This window comes from Arvicanthis niloticus, chromosome 14 (assembly GCF_011762505.2).
Source record: "Arvicanthis niloticus isolate mArvNil1 chromosome 14, mArvNil1.pat.X, whole genome shotgun sequence".
NCBI classification, from domain to species: Eukaryota; Metazoa; Chordata; class Mammalia; order Rodentia; family Muridae; genus Arvicanthis; species Arvicanthis niloticus.
In genome coordinates, this window is record NC_047671.1 from 13921873 (window position 1) to 13943177 (window position 21305).

Genomic DNA, 21305 nt, shown 5'->3' on the forward strand with positions numbered 1-21305 from the left:
AGTCATGGTTGAAGCCATGGCTGGGTGATCCATTTGCCTGCTAGATCACCATTAATCGGGAAGTTGGAGAGACCCCAGGGGTTGTCTAGGTCTCTGCTGTAGAGTTCCATAAGTGGAAGAGGGTCTAGGTTTGGAAAGTAGGGACTGAAAAAGTGCCAGCAGCAGGAAAGCACCCTCCCATACCCTGCTCCTCCCCACACCCCCATCCCCCCACCTCCACCCCTGCTGCAGCCACTACCATCTTTCTACTGCTGTGTGTAAAATTACCGCCCCCTTTGGGTCTTGCAGCAGCACCTTCTGTTATCCCACAGTTCTGTAAGTCAGAAGCCTGCCGCCCAGAAGGTCTCCTCTCCAGTCCACACTCATGGTCTCTGTACTACCGCTGAACACTCCACTACTTCTTGGTTATTAGCAAATGCTGGTGATCCAGAAGAGTGCTCCCACTGAGTGCTCAGGGCCCTGCCTCTCCTACCCTGAGCATCTTCACATGGCCTGTGAGGCACCTGCCTCTGCTCTTCAGACCTGCTTTGTCATTTTGCAAAGGGGCTGGTCTGGAGAAAGTCCACGTAGTTGTGTTGATGAAATGTGCTGATTGCTCAAGTTGCATGGGACTTTCCTTGGGGGGGGGGGTGGTCACAAGTCCCCAGGTGATAAAAGAGACACAAGACAAGCTTTAACATCCTTTACCATCAAGCCTGGAGGCCCCCTGTCCATGCAAGGAAGGGCTGGGGACCCTGGAAGGGAGGAGCGTTCTGGCTTTTCAGATATGGATGAAGTGTGACTATTGGGGACAGAGGGGAGTGGTGGGCTTGCGTTCTTAGAGACCAGGGTGACAATTTTGTTGGAAGACTCTAGAGCTAATCCCAAGTACAACCGGTCATGTCAGTCAGGCTGAACTCAAGAGTGGGCCAGAGGGCTGCTGGGATGTTCACACTCTTCTGGAGAGCAGCACGTGTGGTCCAGCCACAGTCACATGGTAACCCGCCAAGTTCTATCATTCTGTCAGTAAAAGGCAACTCCCTCCCCGTTCCTATAGACTAATGTAACACATGTCCACAGCAAGGTTATAGAACTCTGCTGATAACCTGAGACCCACAGACCACAACTATATATGTGGCAGTCTGGTGGCCAGAGGGAAAGAAACTCATAGGAGGCATTTCCTGGAGGGATTGTCCCTCTTGAAGGGTGTTTCTATCTGGGATGTCCAATTCTAGGATCGGGGAAGGGGACCTTCTATTTTGCTCTGTGGGTTTAATGTCAGGATTTTAAGTCAAGCTAGATAGTAGGACTTGGATGCTGGTCTAGATTTACCATCTGTTCTCCCAGGCAGTGAGCACTAACCCGGGTACCACGCAAGTCAGTGTGCTAGGCAATTAGATAAGTTACCTGTTCCTCCTCCGGCCTCAGTTTCCCTCTCATCATAGTGGGAACTCAGCATATTCTTTATGCTAAAGATCAGCCGATATTTCACTAATGTTTCTGGCGATTGGGAGACCAGACTGCTTCAAAGAGGGAAGAGTATTTCTCTAGTGGGGCATCGTCCTGGTCTCCAGCAGCATCTCACAGAAGCTGTCTGTCTGTCCTCTTCCCCAGCAGCCGACCGCGGTCCCTGAGCCAGAGGAATGGAGAACTCCTCGGCAGCATCGGCCTCCTCTGAGGCGGGAAGCAGCCGCTCCCAGGAGATCGAGGAGCTGGAGCGGTTCATTGACAGCTACGTGCTAGAGTACCAGGTGCAGGGGCTGCTGACCGACAAGACAGAGGGTGACGTCGAGAGCCAGAGGACACAGGCCCATATCTCCCAGGTGAACACTGGCCCAGGCCCAGGGGCTTAGCGAACTCAAAGACACGACACTAGGGACCTTAATTCTGACTATGTGTTAACCATTTCTCCTCATGCTGCTGTGGTGTGGTGATCTCACCTGACACAGCATCCAGCATCCTGGAGGAAGGGTTTAGAGATCCATCCAGGAAGCCTTTACCTCTGCTAAGTACCTTTGACCTTTGAACCCATCTCTGGGACCCAACCAGATCACTGTCTCTTAGTGTACATTGATTAGCCACTACCATTTGCCAGGTACTATTCTGCGTTTCCTGCAAGCTTCTGCTCTAGAGCAGCTCTGGAGATCATGGTGGGAGCTACCCGTCATGCATGTCTTTGGAGAACTGTAACTTGTGACTTTCTCTGACTTCAACTGCAGACAGTTGCTGGGAGCCTAAGGAATGAGTCTTCTGTATTTCTCTACCAGATGCTGTGTGCCTATGTACATAGATGCGTGAGGCATTCAGAGAAGAACCTCAGGGTCAGCCTGTCTCAACTTGGCCTTGCAGGGGAGGTGATCTTACCTGGAAAACTGTGGACTGCAATGGCTTTAGCAACCTGTCATCACATAACATCTTTGCTCAACACAGTATATCCCCAGTAGATTCTTCTGAGAGTTGCTTCCAAATTTGGTTCTAAGATGCCTGTTTGATCATGGGTGAAGCTCCCAATATCAGGCGCTGTTTTCTTTTCTCTTTTCTTTCTTGAAGACAGGGTTTTTCTGTGTAGCCTTGACTGTCCTGGAACTCACTCTGTAGATCAGGTTGGCCTAGAACTCACAGAGATACACCTGCCTCTGTCTCCCCAGTGCTCGAATTAAAGGCATGTGCTACCACTGACCAGAGAGGCCCATTTGTCTTTTCTGTCAAATGGTATTAACCTGCTGCCTCAGGGAAGCTGGAATGTCAAGGAAGACAAGGACAGGTGCTGCCAAATGCAGAGGCGAGGAAGGGTCTTCTCTCCTGTCCAGGGTCAGCAGACCAGGGGCACGTCTCAGAGCATTCCCCTTCAAGCCTGGGTATTCGAGTTAAGGATAAGTACTTGGGATCCCTGCCTTAGAAAAAAGCCAGATGTGACCACCTAGCTCACTGCCAGATGTGACCACCTAGCTCACTGCCAGATGTGACCACCTAGCTCACTGCCCAGTAAGGAGAAAAATCTAGTCTTCCAGCGTCTTAGTCAGGGTTTCTATTCCTACACAAAACATCTTGCCCAAGAAGCAAGTTGGGGAGGAAAGGGTTTATTCAGCTTACACTTCCACATTGCTGTTCATCACCAAAGGGAGTCAGGACTGGAACTCACACAGGGTAGGAGCTTGGAGGCAGGAGTGGATGCAGAAGCCATGGGGTACTGCTTACTGTCCTGCTTCCCCTGGCTTGCTCAGCTTGCTTTCTTATAGAATCTAAGACTTCTAGCCCAGGGATGGCACCACCTACAATGGGCCCTCCCACCCTTGATCACTAATTGAGAAAATGCCTTACAGCTGGATCTCATGGAGACACTTCCTCAAGTCATGGAGGCATTTCCTCAAGGGAGGCTCCTTTCTCTGTGACAATTCCAGTTTGTGTCAAGTTGACACACACACACACACACACACACACACACACACACACACACACACACACACACACAAAACAGCCAGTAGAATGAAGCCCAGACCAGGAGTCAGCCTGGGACATTGGGTTTTTTTTTTTTTTTTTTCCTTCAAATTTTTCTCCTTCCTCTCCTTTAAAAAATGTATTTATATATTTTATGTATATGAGTACACTGTAGACACACCAGAAGAGGACATCAGACACTATTACAGATGATCATGAGCCACCATGTGATTGCTAGGAATTGAACTCAGGACTCTGGAAGAGCAGTCAGTGCTCTTAACCTCTGAGCCATCTCTCCAGCCCAGCCTGGAACATCCTTAAGTAGCAGGAGTCCCCTACCCCATCCCATTCAGTGCTGAGGGCTGAAGAGAGTCCCTGCAATTTTCCTCAGTGTCCTTGATGTTCTAAGGCCACAAGTGTGTGAGCTCATGAGCACCTGTCCCCTGAGGGAGCTGGGAGATCTTGGTATTGGGAATGAGACAAAGCCCCACCTTCATGAAACTTCTACTCCAGCGCTGTGACCATCTGAGCTAGGAAGGCTAGCGGAAGGCTAGCACAAGCAACTGAGGAGCCAGCACCCAGCCAGGGCTCATTTGTTTATTTTTATTTGTTGAAGCAAAGTTGGAGGGTTTTTGGTTTGGTTTGCTTTTTTTTTTTTTTTAAATATCAGATGGTTTAGTAGATTTAAGTGCAAGCATTAAGGGAGCCAGAGCATGCCCTTAAAGGGACAGAACACACCCAATGCATGGGTGGGGACTTCTCAAGACAGTTGCTAGTATGACAACTTAAAGGATGGTCAGGGTGAGGTCAGTGAAACATAGAGAAGGAGATAAGGAGCTTGCATACCCAAGGTGGCCCAGAAGAGCCAAGACCCAAATCTAAGAGAAAGAGGCTCTTGTCAAGCTTGAGAAGGGAACCATGTGTACAGGAGACGCAGGGCTGAGCCTGGGCCATGGATAAGAAGAGAGAGAAGGCGGAGCCAGGAGAGCTGGCTGGAAGGAAGCCAGGGCAGATGAGATGGCAGAATCCTGGGAGAAGAAGGGTTTAGGAAGTGTGTGTGTGTGGGGGGGGAGGGGTGGGTAACTTCAAGGACTGCTGCTGGGACATGGAAGAGGGCAACATCCCTGATGGAGCGACTGAGTTACTAGTGGAGAGGACCCAGCAGAGAGATGGATGAGGGCAGCAGCAAGAGACAAGCCAGGCTTGTTCCTGCCTCTAGGAGCTCAACCTAAGGGGATGGTGATGTGGAGGCACTGCAGAGATGAGGGCCAAAGGAGCGTAGCCGGGATAGTTATAAGGTACAGGGAATGGTCCAGGGTGAGCGGAGTGAGCAGAGAGCACTGAATCTGCCCACCTCCCAGTGCCCACCCTGCCACCACATGTGCTCATGACATCTGCCACATTGCTGGGGGGGACTTCTGGTGACTTCCACCACAGGGCTGCAGCAGAGTTAGGAAGATGGTCTCAGCCAAGGTTGAAATACAGAGGAGGGAAAGCAGAAGGAAGACCAGGGAATGAGGATGAGGATGTAATCAGAGCCCCAGGCAAGGGAGGGTGGAGTGGGCACCAAGGCAGGTAATAACTTCGCAAATGCAGGGGTTCTGGTACTAGAGACCCCCTTCAGTGTCAAATATCCTTTTCAGAGGGGTTGCCTATGACCATCAGAAAACATATTTACATTATGACTCATAACAATAGCAAAATTACAGTTACGAAGTAACAAGAGAAATCATTTTATGGTTGGGGGTTAATATACCGTGAGGAGCTGTATTAAAGGGTCTGAGCATCAGGAAGGTTGAGAACCACTGCTCTAATGGATTGGAGGCCCTAGGGACTGAAGCTTTGCTGGGGTTCTGGTACTAGAGAGAGTGGGCTGGAAGACCCAAAGAGATGTCCGGGAGTAAAATATTTGAAGTCCAAGATGGAGGGGTGCAAGAATTGAGAGGAAAGGGATGAAGTAAGCTGGGAGAGGGGGGTGATAGAGAAGCCAACACAGAGGTCTACATCTCAGGATGCTGGGACAGACTCCAAGATCTCCAAATGCTCATGAAAAGATGTGTGTCTGTGTGTATGTGTGTGTGTGTGTGTGTGTGTGTGTGTGTGTGTGTGTGTCTGCCATCCAGGAGGAATACAGTAGTGTGACAATGGGGAGTGACCTGCCCATCTATAAAGGACTTCAAGATGGCAGGAGTGTGTCTGAGGGTGTGAATTGATGTGTACTGTTTCATTTCTTAATTTAAACCACTCTGTTGCAGAATTAGCAATATCGTGACCTGGACAAGAAAGAGGAAGTGGGAAGCCTGAATCAGAAAATTCCCAAGGAAATGTAAACCATTCGGGTTGGGGGGGGGAGGACATTCCTCAGTTACCGTCACTTCATTGTGATGAACTGCCTGACATCAGACACTTACGAGAAGGCTCAGTGGGTAGCGTGCTTGCCACACACGTGTAAGGACCTGAGCTTACTCCTTAGAAGCAGTGTAAAGATGGACGTGGTAGCACAGATCTATAATCCTGGTACTCTTCCAGCTGTGTGAGAGCAGAGACAAGAGAGTCTGTGGAGCTCATGGGCGGGTCAGCCTAGTGTACACAGTGGCTAGCAAGAAAAGAGAAAGCTGAGGGTAAATACTTGAGGCTAACCTCTGATAACCTCGTACGTGCACATGAGTGCACGTGTGTACACGCCCACACACACACACACACACACACACGTACTCACTACCTCCATCACCACAGCAGTGTGCCCACAGTCACACATGTGAATATGTGCACACACACACATGTACAGACAGAGAGAGAGAGAGAGATAACATTTAATTTTGTTTTTTTAATCTAGAAGAAAAATTTACCTCATGGTTTCAGAGATCTTGGCCCATCATTGAGGGCAGGGTAGGGAAGAACAGAGAGCAGTTCACATTGTGAGGGGCAGGAGTAGAGTAGTAACAGAAAGTGCCAGGGCAAGATACACACACACACACACACACACACACACACACGTATGTACCCTGCCACCACCATACCTTCCTCTACCAGGCCCACACTGCTGCCACCTCCCAGTAGTCTGTGCGGAATCTGACTCCATCTGTGGACTCAGCTGTTCATTTAATCAGTGTTCTCATGATCTGTCTCTAGAAATGTCCTTACAGACACACCTGGATGTCAGGTTCTTCTGCCTGTTTCTAAATCAAATCGATTAGGGAAGAACCTGGAAACATCCTGAGCTGGTGTCCTTAGGCTAACACCTCAAGCTCTGAGGAACAGACAGAGTGGGGGAGGGATAGGCAGACAGACAGACAGAGATGGACAGATGGATGGATGGGCAGATGGATGGATGGACAGAGGGAAGGGGGTTCTAAGCAGGTAGTAGACCGTCCACAGGCTAGCTCTGCACTTCTTCCCGCTGGTAGCTCAGGCAGACCTCATTCAGACTTGGACGCCTGGATCTGAGGTAGAACGGGCTAGCCAGGCCTCTGGAGGGACTTTAGATGGATGTTTATGGTTAGCAGCCTGGGAAAACTGCCACTCCTGCCATTAGAGTGCATTCCTTAAACTTTCTGCATGCTCCAAGGTTTTGATGGGAGCACACAAGCACCTGGCCTGACTGCAGACCATCTGTATGCTACAGAGGAAGAGGGACTTTCCCTGAGTGCCTCTCCCTGTATCCATAACCCCTCCCCGCAAAAGAGAGACAGTGGTGGCCAACTTTACTCAGGTCCAAGACTAGACCCATCTTCCAGAGACATTTTTTAAAAAATCGCTATTGACACAGCTTTGTAGGAAATAGTTCTGCTAATCCACGTTGCTTGTTTTTTTATTTAATCTGATGACTGTTTAAAATGGAATTTTAAAAATACAGACATGCAAAGAATGACTCTGTCTGCCTGTCTGTGGTGGTGTTTTGATATTTCTGAGAGAGAAAATTGTTAAGGTTCTTGGAAACCTTGAGAACGTTTGAGGGAGTGGAGAATAGTGTTCTATCAGTGATGGGTAGTTTTAGAATCTGAGCAATGGCAGTGGACACTCGGGAAGAAAATGCCTCATAATGCTTACACACACGTGTCCCTTTCTTAGTCCAGAAACACCAGAGAGATGTGGGGGAAATGGGTAGGCTGGTAGATGGATATATGGATGGATCAGTAAGTAGGCAGATGATAGATAGATAGATAGATAGATAGATGACAGATAGATATGGTAGATAGATAGATAGATAGATAGATAGATAGCTATGGATAGATGACAGGTAGATATGATTGATAGATAATAGACAGATATGGATTGATAGATGACAGATAGATGTGATGGATGGATAGATAGATAGATAGATAGATAGATAGATAGATAGATAGATAGGCTGACAGATTGGACTGACAGATGATAGATAGATGAGAGACAGAGGATGGATAGATAGATAGATAGATAGATAGATAGATAGATAGATGACAGACAGGTAATTAGGCAGTTTTCAATGCTGTGACAGAAGGCCTAGACTTACTTTTTTGTCATATGTTTTGGTTGTGATCAGCTGCCTCACTGTTTCTGGTGTGTAGTTGAGGCAGAACAACCTAGCAGAAAACATGATGAAAGAAAACTACACAATTTGTGGCGGAGAGGAGAAAGAGACAGAGGAAGCGGCTAGAGACAAAATACACCCTTCAGAGACATAGCCCCATTGCCTTCGATCAGGTCCTTCCTTCCACTTATCCATTTAAGTGTGGATGGATCCATTGATTTGATCAGCACCTACAATTACTTCTCCAAAGCCTCACCTTTGAGATTACAGTGGAGACCAAGCCTTCAACTATGAGGCTTTGGAAGGTATCCAAACCACAGTATATGAAGGATAGGTAGATAGTTTGAGTAATAAATAGATAAATAGATGGATGATGGATAGATGGATGGATGGACAGACAGACAAATAGGTGGATAGATGATAACTTCCCTTCCCTTAGATGATGTGATAGTTGGTGTTGTCAACTTGAGAGTCTAGAATCACTTGAGAGACAGGCATCTAGGCATGCCTATGAGGGATGTAGGAAATGAAAGATATGGAGAAGCCCATCTTGATTGTGGGCGGGCCTATCCCCTGGGCAAGAGATCCTAAACTGGACAAAGTAGAGAGAGCAAGCGGAGCACTAACGTAAGTTCACTGCTCTCTGTTCTCGGCTGTGGTGTGGTAGGACCAGCTGCTTCACACTCCAGTCACCTGACCTCTCCATCACAACAGACTATACTCATGAACTGTAAACCAGAACAGACCCTCTGCTGTGAGATGCTCTTATCAGAGTATTTTATCACAGCAGGAAAAGGTAATGGAAGCGAACAAGTAACCATATATGTTTATAGTGTCCCAACCTTCCCTAATACCACACTTAAAATCCCACCCATTGCCAACATTACACAGCCTTTCTCTTGCACTAATATGCTATCCACACATGGAGACACATATTCTATACATAAATTGTTAAAAACTGAAGTCTTTTTTAAAAGACTGCTTATTTCCTAATGGATTCTGAGTCCCCAAAGTCACTTCTCAAAAGTTTTCCTTGGGCCTGGAGAGATGGCTCAGAGGTCGAAAGCACTGGCTGCTCTTTCAGAGGACTGGAGTTCAATCCCCACATGGAAGCTCACAAATACGCGTAACTCCAGCCCCAAGGGACACAGTGCCCTCTTCCAGCTTCTGCAGGCACCATTCATCCATATGTACACAAAGACACATGTGCACAAACGTTCATAATTGTAAGATCTTTTTAAAATAGAAACAAAAAGTGTTGTCCTCACTCCATCCTTAGGAGAAGGACTTGGCTTGGCTCTGCATGTGGGAAACTGAGCCATAGACTTGGTAAGGAATCAGACCACCCTACCTCACCCTGGAGGCTCAGCCCATCTCACTCTCTTCTTGTTCCCAGCAGTAATGGACAGAGTGCCAAATGGCTAAGGCATGGAGAGAGAATTGGGACTCAATCTCATTGAATTAGGACCCTTTGTAGGGAAGGTGGGAATGATGCTGTGCCACCTCTGATGTTGTTAGGTGATCATGGTATGATCCATCAGAACAGCGTTCGCAGACAGGAGCACAGAGACATTTTAAGAAATGTTGATGACGGGCCCTACACAGGAGGTTCAGTGGAATGAGGAAGAACCTGAATCTTAACTTATGTGTAGGTCCCTTGTGACTCTGATACTCCACTGGAGTTAATACCTCAGGCGCGATGTGGCTGTATAGTGGGGCTATCTTGGACCTACTGGTGATACAGAATGATGCAGAGGCCTTTTGCTTGGGCAGTCTCCCAGCTACTCTAACCTGACTAATACCGGCACTACACCCCACAGCGTGACCAGCTGTACCTCTCTACTCCGCTCTGGTTCCTCCATCCACCTTCATGTTCTGTTACTTCTCCCAGTGCCCCTCTCTCTACGCAGAAGATCCACCCTTCACTTCCTGCCATTGGCCGGCAGCTCTTTGTTATGGCCAATCAGATAAAAGTCTAGATTGCAGTAGGCAGGTAAAGAACTAATCTTTACAAAATATGAGACCATTGATGGTTCATAGAAATAACAATACCAAGATCATGCTAGCATTTAGCTTTCTGCAAGTGCAAAATATACAGTGCCCCAACATGGCTGTCTCCTTTCTCCAAAGCCAGCTCCTTCCTAGTAGGGTCTCTTGGAAGGGCAGAATGTATGGAAGTGGCCAGTAGCAGGCACATTTACTAAAGGCACAGTTTCTAGTACACTCTTTCAAATGGGTTAAATTGAGAGCTACAGAACCTGAAGACAGCTTCCCATAATCCAAGAACTCTTTAATGAAGAAGCTCGTGCTGATATGCAGGATAGAACATTAAGTAGCTTCCTGGCTCCTCCTCAGGAGGCTTTCCTCTTTCCCCTCCATGTTCCCTCCGCTGTTCTGCTTCTCTGTACACCTACCCAGCAGTCCATCGTCCCCTTGCTATCCCGTCTGTATGTTTTTCTGCCTTGGGATCCATTTTCACAACTGCCTCGGCTCAGTGGTGGGCCACCCATGACAGGTTTAATGGAATCGAGTTAGTCGAAGCAAACATGGCTGAGCACGGGGAATTCATCATATGCTTTTTTTCTTATTGTTTCTTTCAGTGTCATGACCACTTCATGCCTCCATATGCATGTCACACAATAATCAAATAGCAACAGTAAACATTCCCTTAGATACGATCTGTCCATAGCCATGCCTCTGGTGAGCTGACTTCCTCGTCCCTTTCGGATGTCCCCTGATAATAAGACTTCCAGAAATAAACCATTTCAAAAATCATACAGCACTCACATTTCCCCCAGCCCATGCACCCAGGGCTTCTTTCAGGCTTGTGCATTCGCTGTGCTGGTCCTGCCTGCCCAGTGGTTCATGCTGTTTAGCCTTCATTTAGTAGTAAGAACCCACTCCACCTATCTACTTTCTCCTGGAAATGCGTCATGGTTTAGTGCAACGGTTGGTTTGTTTTCTTCTGCACAAATAAGAGTATCTCTTTGGGTAGATGCTGGGCAGTAGAACTAGTCTTAGTGACTCTTGGCAAATTGCTCTCCAAAATGTCTGTTCTGTTCTTCGTACTGTCTCCAGTATGTTGGCACATCCTGTCATTTTATTGAGTGGTATGTCTTCTAGTGAGAGTGAGTACATTTTTTCCCCAAGTACTTTAAAATTGATTTTGGTTTTAAAGCAACAGTTGGAAAGACAGAGACAATTGGCAAATGTGGGGTGGCGGTATCCACTATCATCTTGTGACAGGGACTGGTAGTAATTGTGGACGTTTTTGGTTCACCTTTTACAAAGTTTCTCTGCTAGCATACGTGAATTACCTTGTTTGCTAATTTATCGCGATCTCCTCCACATTGTTACATGACGGCTTCTAAGATGAAATGCAGTTATTTAGATCTGTTCTTTTCTGCTGCCTCATGTTGGCAGAAGAGCACAATATAACTCAAGGTTGCATTTATTCATTCTGGCATGGTTTTAGGCTCAGAAACAAAGTGATAAACAGAACCAGCCATGATCCGTGCCTTGCCAGCTCTTGCTTTCTGCTAGGAAAGATGGAAAAAAAAAAAAAAAACAGAAATAAACCATTTTAAAAATCATACAACACTCACATTTCCCCCAGCCCATGTACCCAAGGCACATGGGGGATAGAATCAGGCATTGGTATGAAGCAAGAAGGGGAAGGAGACCAGGACTGTTGGAAGGAGGCCTTGGAGGGAAGCTCTGAAGGCCACGGGGTAAGGTTATTAGGAAGGAATCCTCCATGCAGTGGGAATGACCAAAGCTGCGCTCTGGGTGTAGACTATGGTGAGGCAGAGGGCAAAGGATAGAGTCGGGTAGTTGCCTAGCAAAAGGAGGTATGCCTAGTGAGGTGGGCATCAGGACCTCCTTAGAGGCCTAGAGAGAACTCTTGTCAGTTTGAAACACAGTTTAGTGTCCCAGTTCATGGACCTTTATAAAACCTTGTGGGTAATCCTGACACTGACACTCCTAACTTAAAAAACCTTAAATCAGATAGTGCCTCTCTCTCTCTCTCTCTCTCTCTCTCTCTCTCTCTCTCTCTCTCTCTTCTCTCTCTTCTCTCTCTCTCTCACACACACACATACACATCATTTTAAATTTTGAGATAATTTTAGAAATTCACAAAATTCCAATTATAGTACAAAAAATAATGCATATCATTTATACCATGACCTCAATAGTAAGTATAGCACATTTTACTCTGCCTCCAAATATATAATGTATAATATATATATATATATATATATATATATATATATATATATACACACACATTTATTGCTTTAAAGAAATAATGAGAATAGACATGCCTATGCATACATACCAGTTCTCCCAGTATGATCTGTATAGCTGTGTTAGTCTCTTTCATCTCTGTGGCAAAATGCAGGACATAAGCAGCTGGAAGATGGTAGGTTTGGTTTGTGCTTCCAGAGAACTGTTCCATAGCTGCTTGGCTCCACGCTTCCAGGCCTGTAGTGAGGGAGAGCATCACAGCAGAAGGCATCACCGGAGGAAAGTTACTGTCTGCCTGGCAGTCAGGAAGCAGAGAGAGAGAGAGAGAGAGAGAGAGAGAGAGAGAGAGAGAGAGAGAGCGCGCGAGCCAGCAACCGACCAGGACAAGGTATCTTCTCAGGCTCCACTCCCAGGGAGTTACTTCCTCTAACAAATCACACCTCCTAGTATTATCACTGTAGTGTGAATCTATCCATCAAGTCAGGGCCAGTCACCTCTCAGCACAGCTGGGGGGCCCAGTCTTCAACTTTTGAGTGTTTGAGGAAGACACTTCATATCCAGTCCATAGCAATAACAAAACAAACAGGAAAACCAAATCTAGTTAGGACACTAAAACCAAGGCTGTACATTGCATTTAGAATCAGCCAATTTGTCTGTGTGTCTGTCATCTGTCTGTCTGTCTGTCTATCTATCTATCTATCTATCTATCTATCTATCTATCTATCTATCTATCTAGGCTCTTAGGGCTAATGGCTTTCTATGCCCTTGGCTCATTCTGTCACTGTTTTGATGATATAATCCTGAACAAGTTGTTTAACCCTACTGTGCCCCCTGGCTCCACAGTGCCAAATGAAGAAAATAAAAACATCTAGGGGGCTTGAGAACCAAATGTTAATGGGCTGACAGGTTTAACAGAAGCCCTGATTTACATGAAAGCATCATTGTTCTTGTGATTTGTCTGTGCGCGACTGTGCATGCTGTCATGCACAGTCTCCCTTTCTCCCTTGACTCTTGTGACCTAGACAGGAGTTTTACATTTTGAAGTGGTTTGAACCTGTCTCAGGGCTTTTAGTCAACTTGGAACTATTCCCAGAGTTTATTCCTGGGAATAAACCTCTAGAATAGTTGTTTTTTTTTTTTTAATGTGATATTGATGAGTCTCTCCTAACTCCTATTTTAATATCTTAATTTTATCATCCAGGTATGGTGGCGCATGCTAGGATCCCAGCTCTCGGGTGGTGAAGTTAGGAGGCGCTGTAGTTTGAGGCCAGTGTTCACTACATGAGCTCTTGAAAAAAAAGAACACTTGCCACGTGCTAAGTTCTCACTATGTGCTAATTGTTGTTGTTGGGGTGTGTGCGTGTGTGTGTGTGTGTGTGTGTGTGTGAGAGAGAGAGAGAGAGAGAGAGAGAGAGAGAGAGAGAGAGAGAGAGAGATTTTATTCCTCTACCAAGTCAACATATGGTAGAGTGGTTTGAGTGTAAAATATCCTGCACAGAATCCTCCAGTGCTTGAACACTTGGTCCCCAACTCCTGCTGTGTGGAGGTTATGGGGTCATCAGAAGACAGACTTGCCAGAGGACATGGCTCACTGAAGGCTGGCCTGGAGATTTAGTAGCCTGACCTCACTTCCTGTTCACCCTCTGCTTCCTGGTTCTTGAACATGGGAAGAGCCCCAGCCTCAGCTCCTGTGCATGAACTCCACTGTGACGAATTGCACACCCTAAAGCTATGAGCTAGAACAAATCCTTCCTCCAAGTTGCTTTGTCAGCTGCGGTCAGAGTAAAGAGGAAGATAACTAATACTGGGGCCTTGACCCTGCTGGTCATCAGCTTTGATGTTGGGTGGGGCTAGTCTGAGGAAGCCTTTAACACTGAAAAGTGGGCATGTGTATCTTAACTATCAACTGCCCTACTCTAAGCCTTGACCCTCCTCCTCCTGTTCCTCCTGCTCCTCCTCTTCCTCCTCCTCCTGTTCCTCCTGTTCCTCCTGCTCCTCCTCTTCCTCCTCCTCCCCTTCCTTCTCCTCCTCTTCCTCCTGCTCCTACTCTTCCTCCTCCTCCTCCTCCTCCAGTGCTCACTGCCATGTGGACTACCCCATCCTTCCCAAAGTTGCTAAAACAGTGTTGCACATCATGGGATGCGAATGACCGGTAACTTGACTGTAACAGTTTTAATTGTGCAGTATCTTTTAATGTACAGTAGAGAGCAGGGAGTGATGGGATACACATTTTGAGTTCAGAATAAATATTTATATTCCAGTGTCTGTCAGGTCTTTAACCCTGTGTCCTATTCATTCTGCATTTTTTTAAATTAAGATATAAATTGCAGTATGTGGAAGGCCTAAAGCCACAGTTGCATACTTATGTGCATTATTCTCACATATACCATTTCCCTACATGTCCTGGCTCTTTCACTGGATGCCCTTTGCCAGGAGGATGCCACCTCAATCCCTTAGAGGGCCTTCATAGTCAGGATGTGTAAGAAGTGAGCCCATTTGCCTGAAGGACAGTTGGTGCATGTGCAGGAGTTCAAGCTTGTGACTGAGTGTTTGAGAGGAGGGGCCTACTCTGCTGTGGAGTCACCCCAGCAGATTTAGCTAGGTTGGGGGGGGGGGGGTTGTCTACCCAGAGCTTTCCAGGCAGCATCTCAGAGGGACAAAAGGAAGCAGGCAATGCATGGTGTAACATGAGAGGAAAGAAAATGTTATGGTTGGTACCCAGCCATTGGCCGAAGGCGATTTGGAGGGGAGTTACCCAGGACTAGGGCAGAGGCATGTGTCCCTGTGAACAGGCAGCCTCATGGAAACGATAACCCAGGCTTCTGCATGGCTGGACCATTCAAATAGGAGTCCCTCAAGCCCAGTGGGTGATCAGGTGATTGTCTATGCTTGGTAGCTCCCTCAGGTGTTAGGGTGATGCTCAGGCAGGACCACTGTCCCTTTCCTACTAGGCCTGGGCTTGTGTCAGATTCACTGGATCTGATGGTTCTAGAGGCTGCATCACCGTGCTCCCCTTCCCCTACAAGGAGCACCCACTTTCTGATGGTTGGCCCCAAGCTCTAGATCCCATCCTTCATTTCTAACTTTACCATTGATAAAAACCATGGAACCTGGTCCTGACCCACTACTCACTGGTCCAGGCCTGCATCCCCAGCCACTTGACTGAGGTGCTGCCTGGCTCTGTCCACAGGGGAAATGGCTCTGGCGTCTGTGGCCTGACATCAGTAGTATACATCCAAGCCACCCCTTTGCCTCTGTTTTGATTCTGCCAAGCTCTGGATCCCTCTTCTTTGGGAACCCTCAGTGTGTGCACATGGGCTACCCATCTCCTTCCCTTCCCAGCCCCCGTGGGGATCGTGCTCTTCCTCACTTCTGCCTGACATCCCCACCCCCTCCGTACTGCTGGCTGCTGGCAGACACTGTTAGGAGTGGCTCAGAAGTGACTCAGTGGATACAGCAGAACTGTCTTGCTAGCCTAGGCCAGCTCACCAGGTGGCAGGCTAGCACACAGATAGATAGGTGTGGTGCCTCCCTAGCAGGAGCTGCACTCACCTGCAAGACAACCACTCTATGGGATGTCACATCCATGCTGTCCAGCCAGGGTCTAGGATTTCGAGAAAGAGATGCTAGCAGTCACCTTCCTCCTTTTCTGTGTCTTTGCATGGCTCCAGGGATTCTGATATGGCTGGGATAGCGAAGTAATGACAGACAGATGGACACACAGACACAAAGCTAGGGTCTGGGCTCTCAGATGGAGAAATCTCAGCCCCCCAGAAGTTCACCATGTTTATTGTATAGAGTTGAACAGAGAGCCAAGGTTACTGCTGAACAAAGAGGTGGGGTTATTGTATACGTTATGATATATAGCTGGACCAAGGGGATGCCTTTAATTTACCACAATAGGAGCAACCCCAGTAGGGGAGCAGTGTTCAGGCTGTAAACATCCAGCAGGGGGAGCTATGACTGACTCGTTCTGCATACAGAGTCAACACTCACATTAGTCCCTCAAGGAGGCTTGGCCATCTCTCTCGGCTGGAGGCTGCAGGAGCATTAGCAGGGCTGAGCCTCTGTCTACAACACACGTTCACTCAGCTTCACACCCTACACACTTTGGCTGTACTGACCCTGACAGCCTCAGCTGGACTCCACCCAGGAGAGGAGTTGTGCCAATATGTAAAGCAAAGGCATGCTTTTACAGCGTTTTAAACATTATATACATATGCACATTGCATATGGATATATCTATGTCTTCCCTGAATGTCTATATGCACATACTTACACATGTATATGTACTTATTCATAATGCATATCTATGTATGTCCTCATATATACTACTTTCTCCTTTTTTGAAATTATTTTAGACTCATGGGGAAGGTGCAGCAGTAGTTCCAAGTGTCCCCAATCACCCAGCTTCCCCCGACACGAACGTATCCAAGACCATGTTGTGACGATCACAATGAAAACATTAGCAGGGATCCATGTCCTTCAGATTTGTGTTTACTTTGTATGTCACCCTGTTTTATAATCTGTGGTACTTCCTTGGGTTTTCTTTTTTTCTTTTACTCACTTGATACTTTTTGGTGAGTTCTTTATGATTTTTGGAGACAATCAGTTATCCGGGTTGTCTGGTATTTTTCATGATCACATTAAAACTGGGCACTGAGGGATGCAAATCCCTTGAAAGTGCTACTCCCTGCTCAGCTTGAAGTATCAGGGGCCCATGCTGCTGCTGTGTGTCATTGTAGTATTGATCTTAGGTGATCAAAGTGGTGGCTGAAGGACTTCTCCATTTTTAATTAGTTAATCTTTGGGGGAAAATACCATTATCCGAACACAGGGAATATAATCCTGGGAACTGGTTATCTCTATAAAAGACCTAAGAGGCTAAATTACTAGAAATTAGTACCTATACTTACAGCCCCCATTTTCTTCCTCTTAACATGAGGCCCAAGGAGGAAGGTCTTGCTAGTGGCCAGGGTCAAAGCCATGTGTCCAAGCCTATCTGTTGAAGCCAGAGCCGGAGCAGAGAAGAATGCCCTCTTGGCTTTAAAAGTGGAGAGGGAAGATGTCCTGGCTTCTCTCTTCTTCCTGTCTTGGGGAGCCCAGCCTGAGTCTAGATCACCCAAGAACCTGGAAGGTGGCCACCTCTGCAGTACAGAGAGACCAGGGATGGGTATGCCATGGCCCTGGTGCCTTACCATCTCTCCAGAACTGTTCTGTCCAGTGCAGAGCGACTGGACACACAGAGTGACAAGCCATATGTGGCTCCTCCAATATGAGGTGTTTACTGAGTGGATTTCAAAAGAAAGAATGCTATGCAGAGAATGTCATCTTTGGGTTCCTGTGGTGGTGACAAAACACCTTATTTGGCATTTACTTTCACATTGCAGTCTGTCATCAAACAGGTCAGGCCAGGAACTCAAGGCAGGAGCCTAGAGTCTGAAACTGAAGCAGAGGTCATGGAAGAAGGTTGCTACTGCCTTTCTACCCACAGCCTGCTCAGCTTGCTTTCTTACAACCCAAACCCACCTGCCTGTGGGTCACACTTGCTCCCAGTGACCTCACCGTGTCTACATCAATCACTAATCAGGAAAACGCCCCACAGACTTGCCTACTGGCCAGTCTAATGGACACAGTTTCTCACTTGAGACCCCGTCTTCCCAGATATGTCTAGGTATGTGTCTGGTTGACACAACCAACCAGCACAAACGTCAAAGAGCTAATTAATGTCCGTTTTGTTTCTCTTACTATATAGCCCAAACTTAGGATCCTCCTGCCTCAGCCTCCTTCATGATAGGATTACAAGCACAGGTCCAGCCTTATTTCTTTTTTTTTATTATCTATTTAAGTAATAATATTTTTGGATGCATTGGGTTGTGTAACATACATTGTGTAGCGTAATTTTTTAAAAAAATCTGACTTCTAGGAAGTATAGTCAGCCTATGGCTTATCTTTGTGCCTTTCATTTTGTTTCCCTGGAGTACACTCCAACTTGGGCCTAGAGTATCTCAGTGGAAGGTCTTTCCTGCCCTAGACATACTGTCTTCAGCCAGTGTGCCTACACTGGTCTGCAGCCCTCCCTCTCAGCTTTAACTGAGGCTGCACTCTTTCTGTTTTGCATGCCACTTAGAGTGGAGGCTAAGGCCAGTGTGAGGTGGAATTGGAGAGGTTGATTAATGTGTAACACCACCTTGTGGCTGGTTCACACTTACCAGAGGGCTATCTTCCTGCTTTGGTATGTGTGTGAGGTGACAATAGTCCTGGACAGCTTCACAGAGTTGCCCAGCATTTCTGTGACCATTAAATAGATCCAGCATGGGAGAGAATGTGGGAAAAAACTCGCAGGGGGTCGGGGGGTACAGTCCAGTGGCGGGGACAAAGTCTCGAGGGCCAGTGGCGGGGTCCTGGGTGGGCCTCCCACACTGCCAGCAGAGGGTCCCACATTCACGCAGCCACCACAGGCCATGGGTGGGCCTGTGGCTGCGTCAGGAAGGTTCAGGGTTCCAAAGGCTGGGAACCTGGCAGCAGACCCAGGAGACACGTGGAGTCCAGGAGTTTTCCAAAGCTTTTATTGTTCATGGTGTGGTGAATGGGTGTAGATGGTTCGCACTCCCCACCCCAAAAAAGCCAGGGGAGCCTGGCTTTTATAGGGAGGGGGAAGAGGGGAGGGAATAACTTAATTAGCTCCGCCCCCAGCCTTTAGATAACTCATTAATATTTTACTCTCTGGAGGTAGAGACCTGTTAATCATGCCCTCTACCTGTGCCTTACGTGACTGAAGGGTTGAATGGAGATTAGACCTTGTGTCAGGAGCCTGGGTTCTGGGGATGTGGCCGAACACCCACAACCCAAGAACTAGGATACCCTTTCACGGCCCAACAAGAGAACACATGCATTTCAGTGGTATCCAGTGCAGCTCATGGGGGTTTGTCAAAATGCTGATCCTTGTCGCTGGCTCTGCAGATGCTAGGTGAATGAGAATGGAGAATGAGCCACAGGGTCCTCCCTATTACAGACTTGGGGACTCTTGTGTAGGAGGTAGTCAGCCACATGTTGGGACATTCTTTAGCTTGCACTAGTCTTCTGAGAGCTGTCTGCAGTTTCTCCATGATACCAAATCTGTAGTCTTCCCAAGCTGGGTCTTCAAGAGCTACACACACTTTCTGCCTTCTGGCTCTAGCCATGTTCCTTAACGTGATGAACTGCCAGCATGGCTGGATCCTGGCCAGATGGTCAGAGGTGATACTGATTGTCCAGAGTGACTCGGTGTCATGTTTGGCTGACTTGAGGATGTAGTTGGAACATCATCGTTCTGTGAACTTGGCTTCCCCAGGGACCACCTTGGACCTACAGGTCACAGCGGTGGGTTTGCCATCGAAATGCCAAGTCGGATTTCCTAATGAGTCCGCTGGGAGGCAGGCAGAATGGGGGTGAGCTTGTGCCGTGCTGTCGCTAACCCCTCCTTTCTGTCTGCAGTGGACTGCTGACTGCAGAGAGCAGCTGGATGGTAGCTGTTCCTTCTCCAGAGGGAGAGCCCCGCCACAGCAGGTAGGGAACCAGCTCTATGCTCCGTTTGCAAGCTATCACACATCTTGCTTTTCTGGGACCCCGGGCTGACCCTTGGGTGACTCCTAAATGGTGGAGATTAGAAACAAGCAGAAAGATGGGTGCGGGAAGATACAGGCCTCTAGGAAGCCTCCCTTAGATCCCTTGTCCCCTTGGAGTGCCCCCAGCACATCACATGGACTCTGAAAACGGATCGGCAGTGGCCTATTGTGTAATGATACACATTTGCCAAAACCTAGATGTCGGCTGAGAGGAGGGTGGTGAGATCGCCTTAGGCAGTGACTTATCTTTTTGGAATAGTGTGTGGCACCAGGTGAGCAAACTGGAGTCTGGTTGCTGACATTTTTGAACCTGAGGGTGTACGTTGAAGATCCTTTTTCTGGGTCTGCGGAAGGGCTGGGCCAGTAGAGCATGTAGAGGAGGAGCTTAGGGGTCTGGAGTCCCCGGTCCACAGCTGCCCTGGCACACGAGGCTCTCTCCTGCTCCGGGAGAGCTGTCCGGATCACCTGGGTGTCCGACCTTCCCAGCTGGTCTCGATGATACCTTGTCCCTGCCTGTGAAAACCCATGAGGTTTGGAGCTGAAGAAACCACTTGACCCAACCAAGCCCCACCTCAGACGCCAGGGCTCCTGATCCTATAGTTATCAGGGACACATTTCGTAGCTCACTGGCTTGGTCCCACCTCGTTCCTTGTGCTCGTTAGAAGTAACCCATTGCTGGGGATGCGACTCATGGTCCAGCATCTGCTTAGCGTGGGCAGGTCTCTAGCTTCCACCCTAGCACTGCGGGAATAAAAGACAACACAACGCCCCCCACCCCATCTCTATTCTGTTCCAAAGAAAGATGCTTAGTGTCCTTTATCCTGGATTATTCCTGGGGTGCATGGCTTTGCACCTTGTCTCCCCCAAGCTGTGGGGGAGACAAGTGTCTTCATGCTTGGTTCTCATACTATTTGGGTCATTGTTTCCCTCTCAGTTGGGGTCTCTGTTGCTGTGACAAACACCATGACTAAAAGCAAACGTGGGCAGGAAGGGGTTTATTTCATCTTACATTTCCATATACAGACCATCACCGAGGGATGTCTGGGCAGGAACTCAAGCAGGACAGGAGCCTGGAGGCAGGACCCAAAGCAGCAACAGTAAAGGGACTTGCTCAGCCTTCTTTCTTATGCAACTCGGGGTTACATGACCAGGGTGGGCACCACCCACAGTAGGCTGCCCCGCCCCCAATCAATCATTAATTAAGAAAATGCTTGCCTATAGGCCAATCTTAGGAAGGCATACTCTCAATTAAGAGTCCCTCCTCCCAAATGACTCTAGGTGGTGTCAAGTTGACATGAAACTACTCAACAGTTTCTTTTTAAAATTTTTATGTTGATTGCACAGAGTGTTTGATTTGATTATGACCTTTCCACTCCTGTATGTTAAACTGTGGAGATACAGCTCCATGGCAGAGTGGAGGCAGAAGCCTAGATTCTGGTTTCTGTTTTGCTACAAACTTAGTGGCCACGTTCTTCCTCCTCAGATGGAAACCAGAGGATCCTGAATGGTCCCTGGGCGTCTTT

At 47.7% G+C, this 21305-nt stretch overlaps 1 protein-coding gene across 8 annotated transcripts in view; it reads left to right on the forward strand.

Annotated features, from left to right (window-relative positions):
* Positions 1 to 21305, forward strand: part of Ctif (cap binding complex dependent translation initiation factor) — a 266010-nt gene that overhangs the window by 55988 nt on the left and 188717 nt on the right. For 6 of the 8 annotated variants that reach the window (XM_034518412.2, XM_034518414.2, XM_034518415.2 and 3 more), the window contains exons 2-3: positions 1594 to 1802; positions 19652 to 19723. In XM_034518412.2, coding sequence (XP_034374303.1) covers positions 1623 to 1802; positions 19652 to 19723 — 252 coding nt within the window. In that variant the 5' untranslated portion in view covers positions 1594 to 1622. The remainder of the gene's footprint in view (positions 1 to 1593; positions 1803 to 19651; positions 19724 to 21305) is intronic. The other 2 variants (XM_034518413.2, XM_034518416.2) reach the window with 2 other exon arrangements.